Genomic DNA, 10957 nt, shown 5'->3' on the forward strand with positions numbered 1-10957 from the left:
AGGGTAGAAACACAAGGGTACACACAGCTCATTGGTTTGTTAGAGTGCCGGGCCAAGCCAGAGGCACCGCCGAAGAGTTAAAGCCCATCTCCACGGTGGTGGGCAGGAACTTTAACCCCTGCCTGCACCACGCATGTCCAGAATTCTGTTAGTTAGGATAGTTAGGTTAAGTGACAACGATTAAAAGAAAGACTCTAATAACTTGAGTGGATCATATGACAATGGGTGACCGCTAACACTCTCTTAAAATATCTTAATTTGAAAGACTACAGTAGCTCCTATGGGACAGAATGTTCCTCTGAACATCATCAATCAATGCAAATGGAATGCAAACACTCTCATCTCCACAGAGCTAATTGATTTCTCAGTAGACAGACACTCAGTGCTGCCTGTGTGTGTGTGTGTGTGTGTGTGTGTGTGTGTGTGTGTGTGTGTGTGTGTGTGTGTGTGTGTGTGTGTGTGTGTGTGTGTGTGTGTGTGTGTGTGTGTGTGTGTGTGTGTGTGTGTGCGTGTGTGTGTGCGTTATGGAGAAGTGTTGAGATGTCAGCGCCTAAGCCTGCAGCATGAAGACTTCCCGTGCTGTGACTAATCGTGGCTGGATAAAGTTGCTCAGCGGCAGATTATTTCTAATCTGAGGGGAGAGTCGTACTGACAGATTCGATCCCTGAGTGTGCAGACACAATCTGCACTGCAGCACCCACATTCCAGCTACCGCTCTGGCAGTTGACACAACCGAATGAGGTCCCTGTGTGTAGGTCCAGAGAGAGAGGCCTATATACCTGATTGGGCCAGTAAAGCCAAGTAAAATAATGATGAAACAATATTGGGATGTTGGCTTGGATCTTTGGTGGGTCATTCATCTAAGTCTATAGGATTTCCTTCACTCTTTCTTTCTCCTGTTAAACCAGCTCCAATTTAGAGGACTTTAAGGGGGGGTCGATAGCACATAATTCAGGCAGAAAAATCAATGACTCTGGCATTTGTTCTTAACATGGCACCGGCAGGCTCCACAGCCACATTGATTTTGTTCTATTTTGGGCAGTAAAGGTTCACTTCCCATATTAGCCAGACTAGAGCTGGGCAATTCATCCCGGGTTTGGCCAATGCATGGCCTCATGCCGGACTGTCACTACCTGAACAAGTGTCTGGAACAGAGAGCCAGTCGCTAATGTGTGTGAACAGCCTTGGCACTCTCCAATGGCTAGCAGATGTAGCTGCCAGCTGAGACCATTAGTCACCGAAGTGGAATTAGACAGCTCCTGTCAGATACTCTCATTCATCTCACTAATGGGGGGGAGCAGAGTGGGTTTGATGCTGCATGCCGAGGGTCTCTGTGCCCTCCGGTGCAGGAGGGGGGGGCGAGGGCAGCACAGGTGTGCAGCGTTTTCAAGGTAGGACACAACGGTAAAGGTGACGCAATGATATGAGGGAAGAAAACACGTGTATGCTGCTCCCTGCCTCGCTTGCACAAAAGGACCACAATAGAAAGGTTTGGGCCTTTTATCCATTTGAATTCATTTTCAATAGTGTTCAATCAATCAATCAATCAACATAATCTAGCCCTCTAATGCCAGTTAAACTTTGTGCAAGTAGGATATTGGTCATCACTTCTATGCAATGACTGCAATGAGTTAAAGCTTAAGTGTGTCTCGCGCATGGGAATGGGAACAGCAGATCTCTTTCACTTAGCCTGCCATGGCTAGTCTGAGCATGAGAACCGAGTGAGTTTGTCTCCGGTGTCAATTAACAGAATCTAATAAAGTCTGACAAAGTTACTCATTGACATAAGGTTTTTTTCACAGGCTGCTGGCTGCAGATCTTCAGCCTGCATGAGCGAAAGGCATCACTAAAACACCTGCTTCTTTCTCATACCAGTCATGATGAGGTGATCTGTTATGGTGCGTTGCATGGCTACGCATCAGTGTGTTCAACAATGAAACAGCCTTTATCAAATCAACAAGTTGTTCCAGAGAATTCCGGAGAGGGGCCATTTTAATCTTTGGAGAAATGGATTTGTCTGAACGAATTAAACTTCATTGAGTAATATGACTGCACTTGTTGTAGAATTGGGCTTCACAAAACTTGCGGTATTTAAGATGATCACAAAAGGATCTTTCAGAAAAAACATGCCCGTGACCTACTTTCCCAAATTGTTGTTTGCCTTTTCTGTTGTTCTCACTACCCAGTGTTCACATGTTCTAATAGCTGTAGCGTGGCAGAATGGTAAGATGTAACAGTTTTGTCTCATCGTGAATCTTTGGTCTGCACTAGGCCTACGTTCATTGAGAGAAACAAATAAACGGTCAAATTCCTTGTATGTGTTCACATGCCTGGCCAATAGGCCACTGATTCTGACAGAACAAAAAGCTGTAGCCATGGCAGTAGACATATGCTTCAAATGTGGATGTTGCTCCAAAACCAATGTGGATGTTGCTCCGAAACCAATATTTGGAGCCGATAACTGACTTAAATTAAGACCTGAGGCAGATTAAAAAAATGTTTTCTAAATCCTAAGGCTTTAAAAAATATATATATATTCAAAGATTTGCACAAAACGATTTTACAAAAATAGCAGATATACAAGCTCGTAGCGCGGCACTCGGTGTCGCGCTATGAGCTTGTATATTTGCTATTTTTGAATAGCCAAAGAAATCTTAAAATGACACAGATGCGTCCCCGGTCTTAATGGGTTAATCTTCAAATCTTCAAATCAACGAATCAAGAAGAACGAATTATCATAGTTTAATAATCGTCTATATCGATTAGTTTGATTAACAGCTTAACCCAGTTGTGTGTTCTACCGTGTTACGCTATATACATAGTGTGACCTGCAGAAATGTTTCGTAGCCAAGCGTAGCCCTCTACTAACCATTTCATCCATTTAAAATGCGCTCGCGTATCTCCACGACCACATGCATGTTCCGCAGGGAATGATTATCGTATCCCTCAGAACAAACCTAGAACACACCACTGGCTTGTATCTTGTTGTACAATGGTGTCGTACAAAAATAGTAAAAAAATGCTGATCTACAAGCTCACAATGCGTCACATCATGAGTCATGACACATTGTGAACTTGTACATCTTCTATTTTCACTATTCAAAAAGAAATATCATTAATCGTAATTGAGGCAAAAGTTTGAAATAATCGTGCTATTGACTTGAAGTCATATTGCCCAGACCTACTGCCCACACATCTTCAACCTGGCAGCACAGAATCACCACACTTCCAACGTGCAAAGCACTGGACAGCCAGGATTAGAGTCACCAATTCAGTGTCCAAGCAAATGTGAACAAATATGGTCACAATCTCCCCTCCTGTTCTTGAGTTTTGGTGTTACATAATGGTGTTTTTGCAGGACATTATGATGTCACAGTGAAGTTTACCTTTGACCTTTTGGATATAAAATGTCATCGCTTGATAATTCTATCCAGTGTGAAAGTTTGTCATAATTAATTAGCATTTCAATTCTTGAGTTTTTGTGGTCACATTGATTCTGATCTTTGACCACAAACATTTTCACTTCATAATTATGTTTATTATTTTTGGCGCTGTCAGGCAGAAACCTTGCATCTTTCTATGTTCATTTTATAATTCAGCATCATGACAGCAGCATACTAAAATAAAACTATCAACACGTTTTTGGAAACCGTGGCCACCCAAGACTCCCACAGACAAGACTTTCATAATTTGTGATCCATGTAGTTACTAGCTAGGTTATTTATAGATATGTAGATGTACTTACTTCTGCTGAAACACCACTTTAGCGCTGTCATCATGACATCACAAGGGTTTGGCCCTTAAACATAAATATTGGGAGGAAGTTTTTAATGCATATCCAGCACAAATCAAACAGTGTCAGCATCATAAGGGTTGTCATTAAACTGACTTACAGAACAATCCCATATCATTGAAATTTTATAGATGATTATTTGACTATACAATCGGTCAGAGATTCCAAGTTGGGAAATCTATGCCTCCAACCAAAGTTATTTTCTTTATCCAACCATTCCCCACCACCCACTCAGCAACTAACATATTGTTGCTGTCGGGCAGAAACATCATATCTCCAAATTTCAACTTTTTTTTTTTTTTTTTCGTGATTTAATGATTGATTTAATTAAAGTAGTGAAAATAACAAATCTACAAGCTCAGAAGGCGTCGCATAAGTTATTTTCATCTATGTATGTCTATGTTTGTATCGTATGTTTGGACATACAAGGTTTCCACCCGACAGCGACGATATTACCTAAAGACAGTTGTTTGGCAACATTTCCTAACATTAGTTGGCTGTGTATACTTAAAAGATGTGCTATAGTTCCACTGCGGTGCGTCCGGCTTTGTTGAGCGTCTATACGAACACAATTGGCCCGTGTTTGGGGGAGGTGATTTGTCACTGAACGTACTTCTACAGTTGTTGCCTGTCAGCGGGGTGTGTTGGGCAGGAGCAGTAGGACGAAGGCTCTACGTCCTCTCGGTGGGGGCTCCTCACTGGCAGGTGAGCCAATAGGATACAACAGCAGTGACACACATAAATGTGTGTGGGGAGGAATTCATTGGCGTCATTACAAAATTGGGTAAAAAAAGGGATTAAAAAATATTGGAAATAAAAATAAGATGGCAGAAATAGCTATAGCAATCCATTTGGACCATAATGTTTTAAAAAAACACATAATACAGACATGGCATCTTTACCATAGTTGGAGACACAATATTGACATTCGGTTGAGCACAGGAAATACGTCACTGTCACAGTAGGCTGCATTGAACTCGTTATATGGTTATGGCTGAGTCATGGTGATATGAGTGTGACGTCAGAGGTAAGGCAATTTTTATGTAGGATATTAATATTTTTTTATATAAGAGATCCTACATTAAAATTGTCTTAAGGGATATCTTATATAAAAAAAAGTGTTGATTTATGAATACTATAAGCTGTGGTTGAAAATGATTGTTTTGTAAGTCGTATGTACTCAATATAGAATAGCACCCATCAATATTAAGTGGCCTATTATTTGTATCCTTTTTACGGGCTGAATTAACATGTCAGTAAAAGTACATATTTATGGTGTTCTATAAGGTGTTCTATAATGTGTAGTTAACTTTTCTCATTTCCTCTTTAGAGGATAACAGATGGTGGTGGGAACACCCTGTCAGTGCTCGACCTTTCTTGCATATGGTCCATGTGTCAACTACCTGTTTTTTCCCCACTTTCACCTACCTGAAGCCTGATTTATACTTAACTGCGTGCCGGTGTTGCGCACTGAAAATAGCAGATCTCCAAGCTCAAAACAAAGCCCCCAGGACCTGGAGGTTTTTTTTAAGTGCTAGTTTCCAAGTGGCCGACTCTGGAACTACAGTTAAGTTTGACCACAGCAGTTCATGGCTGGACCAATGGGTCACAAACTACATGGACCGATGTAGTTTGTGACATAGAGGCATAAAGGACACTAATGCACATTGCGGTTGTGAACTTGTGACCTCAGTGACTAACCCTAGAAGGCGGAGGGTGTCAAATAGGGACGTAAATGCGCTGGTTGAGCAACTTTCATCGGAATGAACGGGCAGGGATTTTCCTACCTCCCTCCAGATATTATATATAGCTCAATGCATCACAATAAGTCACAAGCTTGTAGACCTTCTATTAACCTTATTCCTAGTCATGCCCACTTGATAGTAGAGTAGGCAGTGTGGGAAGCCCCATATCAAGTGGTTTCCTGTTTACTAGTGTTGCCATGTCTGCTTATAATAAGCGACTTTAGGCTTGTTTTTAAGGTGTAGTTGCTTATTTGGGCTTGGTCCCCAATGTTTTTTAAACCAGTCCTGCCCAATTCTTTTCAAGTCAAGTTCCCCTAGATTAATATGCATTTGTCCACGGACCCCCATCTGAAAATATTTTGTGCCAGGGACCCCACACAAGATTTGTGTTTTATTGACATTTTCAAAAATATGTTTTTTGAAAATAGCGAATCTACAAGCTCACAATGTGCCGCGATGTGATGCGTTGTGAGCTTGTAGATCTGCTATTTTCAAATAGCCGATATGCCGAAGTGTTCAAACTTAGCTTCTTTTGGGCTTGTTTTCATAGACCTGTTGTTTCTCTTGCAAAATCTGGCAACACACTGATTACCTGCATTACACCTGCAGCCTACTTGGGAGGAAGTGAACAGATGTTGAATGAAGCAGCAGAAAAGGGCAACGGCGCCCCCCTGGAGAAGTGCCAAAAATAAGGCGAACAAGAGAATGTGTGGGAAAGGGTGATGCAACAATTAACTGAGAGATCGTCACACATCCCAAGTGTTAACTGTGCTCATGCTCTCTGCTGGTGTTAGGAAAAAAACCTGGTGTTGGGGAAGAAATCTGTGAGTTCCCACCTTTTTGTAGAGTCGATTTGAATTTTGAATGAAGAACGTGCAGCGTTTTTCTTCCCACCTTGGTTGTTATTTTATTTTGTACTTGTTTGTCTTTTCATTATGATGGACTGCTTGTCGACTTAATTTCAGAGGAGGTCCTCCTGCCTTAAGGATTATGTTTTTCAGGTTACTGTCACTGCGTCTTATACTTTCTCCACACCTGTCCCCAGCACAGAAAACACACCGCACACACGAGAAAAAGACAAGGAAACGCATAGTTTTTTCCCACATGAACTGAGGTGATTTTACTGCATTTCAGTAACAGAAACAGCCTTGCTTGTTATTATTACACATTGCACTCACAGCGAAGACGACAGCTCCTCCATGTCAGTGAACAAAGTGATTCAAAGCAACCTTTGGGGAGAGGGAGCGGTCTGCTAAAAGCCTAATTTATGCTTCCGTCACGTCAAAAACAGCCGAGCTACAAGCTCACAGCGCGTCGCATCCGTGACACGTTGTGAGCTTGTAGGTTCGGCTATTCCTGACGCGCGGCACCGTCGTGCGACGAAACATAAATCGGGGCTTTAATCAATGGCAGACTCTCCCGCTCAAAGATTCACTCTAGAATGCAGACATTAAAAGCACCTAGTTGATGCCTCGGCAGGGTCAATACAACACACACAATGGGTGTAGATGTGATCGACAAAACTGTGGGGGGAGGGGAAGAGGGGAGACCACTGACGTAGAGCCACCGATTGCCTTGGGGATGTTTTCATTCACATGAAAAAACATGCAAATCAATATGGTTTGCTCATACTGAAATTTCCCTCGGGTGCCCTCTGGAACTTCGGGCGGACATGAGAAGAAGGTGACGAAGCACCTCGTGGGCGCCACTCTCGAATGCGAGTGGCTTGCATTTCATTGGATTAAAAAAAGGACAATAATACTGACCGTTTGTCTGCCTTGTTGGTTGGTGAGGTGAAACAACTCGGGTGGTTCTAAGCCAGTGGCCCGGGTCTTGTTAAAATGGGGACAGGTATAGAGCACACGGGAACTGAAAGGTTGGCCCAACCCCTCGTTCCTGTGAGCGCGCACGTCTAACTGTTTTACTGCTAACACCAGTTTTGTCCGTTTTGTCCACATGAAAAACTTTTACTTTGTGTTATTTTTCGGAATATGATATTCTTGCAAGTCATACACATCCATATAGATATAGATGAACTCTTTTTTTTTTTTTCTTTAAGTCAGCATACAAGGTAAGCTGGGTGACTATATATGAAGACAACAACTACAACTTTCACAGCACTGGCATTGGTTAATTTTAAATACAGTACTCAAGCATTGTTAGATTAATAAAACAAAAAGAAAAAGAGAGAAAAAAAACAACAGGGAAAAATAAAAACAAAACGGAAACATAATACCCCCGAAAGAAATAAGCTACGGTAAGTTGGTTTCTCCCCTAAAATGTTTCCTTTGTATTTCAATGGCATGATGTACATATTTGTCTTTAACCATACCAAAAAAAAAGACGTCTATCCATAGGGGAAATTCTCTACGAAGTGTGTGTTCACTTTGGATTTCCCTTGATTTGATACAGTACCATGCATTTTTATCGCTCACGTTACGGATTCAATATTTGATAACTTGATTATTTGTTGTATTATTATTATGTATTTTTTGTTATTATTCCTCTAAATTCCACTTAAATCATTGATAAATGTTGAACGTGTTAGGATAGTGTTGTCTTCACATAGACTCAGGTAATGGTGTTTTTTTTTTTTAGGTCCACATCCACCCTATTGCATGTTGACAGGTTATGCAGGATACAGTGGCAATCGTGGGGTGGGGGTTTGGGGTATGGGTTTTAGGGGGGGGGGGTTAGGGGTTGTGGGGTAGTGAGGTGGAGTTGGGGGTGGGGGGGTGGGTGTTAAGGTGGGGGTGGGGGGTTCAGCTCCTAGACGACAGCCTTTGAATCCTTGCAGACCTGAGTGGTGGTGCCTGAGTTAGTCTGTTCAGTGTCCATCCTCTCTCCCTTCACTCTGCAAAAAAATAAAAAGCACATAAGCTTTAGCCGTAGGCTCACAACAAACTAACAAGACTGCTACTAGACCCTCACAGTCCTCACCCCCAGGACTCACCCGAACCTAATCCCAGCTCACTTTGCTCGTCTCTGGGTTGGCTCAAGGTATAGAAGACAGTTGTGCAGCATCTTTCAATGGGACTGGTATTTAACCCATTCAATCTGGGAACACATCTGTGTAATTTTAGATGTCTTTGGCTATTCAAAAATAGCAGATATAAAAACTCTGAGCTTGTAGATCTGCTATTTTTGAAAAATCGTGAAAATTTGTGCAAACATTTGAGTTAAAATGTTGTTTAAAAAGATTCAAAGTATTCAAAGATTTGCACAAATATTCAAGATTTTTTCAAAAATAGCAGATGCAATGAGCTTGTATATCTGCTATTTTTGAATAGCCATGGTTATCGCTCAAATCTAAAATGACACAGATGCGTTCCCGGATTGAATGGGTTAACATACTCGGAGGATCAGTGCCCTGATGTCAAACTACTTCTCTGGAGTGAGTGATGCACACATGGGCATAATACCCAGAGGGGGCTCATCTGACCTCGTTCCCCCCAAATTCGTCTCAAACATGGGGGAAAAAACTGTTTCCGGGGAGTGTACATATGATGGAAGCCAATAGAAATTCTCTGCATTTAGGTTGTTACCAGGCTTTTCTCTTCAGAGATGAGAAAAGGCTGGGAACGAAGGCTATTCAGACCTGCTCTAACGTGGGTCAGGGCCCTTCAGAGGGAAGACCTTTGAGACCATTATAGAGCAGGAAAATGACAAGACGACAGTGAGACTGCTTACAGAGCTGGAACTAGAGGTTGGGGTCAATTCACTTTGAATTTGATTGTTTCACAAATTAAAGTGAAAGCCAGTGGATAGTGCTGGCTCAACCGTTTCTTTCAAGATGGGATGTACCCCCCCCAATCATCCCAAACACTAAACACACGCACGCGCACACACGCACACGCACACACACACACACACACACACACACACACACACACACACACACACACACACACACACACACACACACACACTATTGGCAGGCTATTTAACAGTAACTGTGATCAGCTGTGGTTCCCGTTGCACGGTCCATTTCATCCCGACGGGATTTTGAACAGACTGACATGCGAGAGCGGCGTGTTCCAGGGGCAGTGAAAGGCGAATGACAGGTTTATACACAAACACCATCTCGTGGGTCACAGGCCAGCAAAAAAAGAGAGGAGTTGGGTAGGAGGCAAAAGATATATTTATTTATTCTGATAACGGCAAATATCAGACCGACGCGGGGAAACTATTGGGCCAAAACCTGCCGTGAAAGAATGCTGAAACACCAGACCATAAATGAGTTTTGGAGGGAGAGAGAGGAGAGAAAGACGGAGAGAGAGAGTGAGAGAGGGGGGCGGGCTAAAGACAGGGAGATAGAGGGAGACACAGAGGGAGAGGAAGGAAGGGAGACCAAGAAATAACTGTTGAGTGATTAACTACTCAGGTCAAAGTATACGGGCCAAGTGTTTCCATATTCACCCCTCATCTCGGATGGTGACGTAAATGAAAACTGTGTTACGGTGCCGGGGTGGGTTCCTTTCTCTGTTCCTTTTCCTCTTTTGCTCTGAAGAAGACAAGGGGGCTGCAAGAATACACAGCCCTCGCTAACCTTTTTCCCGCGGCACACCTACTATGAAAATACTCTGCTAATGCTTGGCTGTGCATCTTCCTCTCTGTCCGTCTCCAAAAAACCCAATGGCCACCACTGCCCACTTTCCCCGTTTCACTCTCCTCTGCCGTCCGTCCTTCCTCCCTCCCTCGTCATGGAGGACAGGAAGGGAAGGGACGGAGAGAGGGAGGAAGTGATGGAGGGAGGTTTTTATTGGTGGTACAGGCTCCTATGTTCATAAGGCCTGGTGATGAAATGTTGGACATAAAACGTGGGATGAGATGGAGGTGGTGGGGGGGGCTGATGATGGGCCAGTCCTCTGTACAGACACCTTATCAGATCAATCACATCGCTCTGACAGCATGCAGGCATGTGCACGCAGGCAGGTTGTTAACCCATTTAAACTGGGAACGCATCTGTGTAACCACTTAAAACCATTATTTTATACTTTGGTTATTCAAAAATAGCAGGCTAGCTAATAACGCGGCACCGATCATTTTGGGGGTCCTTGACATGAAAAGGTTTGTTCCAGGGACCCCCAGAAGCAAAGATTTGAGTTAAAAATGTTGTTTCAAAAAACATACAATATGAGATTTTTCAAAAATAGCGTGACCGCTCCTTCTTTAATAAACATATATACTAGCAGGGCGGAATTTTGATACCATAGTGCACTTGGTGATACAAGCGCGAAATTTGGCACAGATGACCTTCATATGACCCTAATTGATAATCAACCTCTGGCCACGCGGAATTCCTAAGATTTCAAGATGGCCACCACCAGTTTTCAAAATGGCTGCAACTGGGCCAATGTGTTGGACTATATCGCTTTGCTGGGGCTTATTTTAATATAAGAGAATATTTTCTGGAGGT

General features: G+C 42.8%; 1 protein-coding gene across 2 annotated transcripts in view; it reads right to left on the bottom strand.

Moving 5' to 3' along the window:
- Nucleotides 1-6631: 6631 nt before the first annotated feature.
- Nucleotides 6632-10957, bottom strand: part of stau2 (staufen double-stranded RNA binding protein 2) — a 130369-nt gene continuing 126043 nt past the window's right edge. For both annotated transcript variants that reach the window (XM_084048790.1, XM_084048789.1), the window contains exon 15: nt 6632-8392. In XM_084048790.1, the coding sequence (XP_083904916.1) occupies nt 8366-8392 (27 nt within the window). In that variant the 3' untranslated portion in view covers nt 6632-8365. The remainder of the gene's footprint in view (nt 8393-10957) is intronic.

The sequence above is a fragment of the Gymnoscopelus microlampas genome, assembly GCF_963454915.1.
Source record: "Gymnoscopelus microlampas genome assembly, chromosome: 22".
Taxonomy (NCBI): domain Eukaryota; kingdom Metazoa; phylum Chordata; class Actinopteri; order Myctophiformes; family Myctophidae; genus Gymnoscopelus; species Gymnoscopelus microlampas.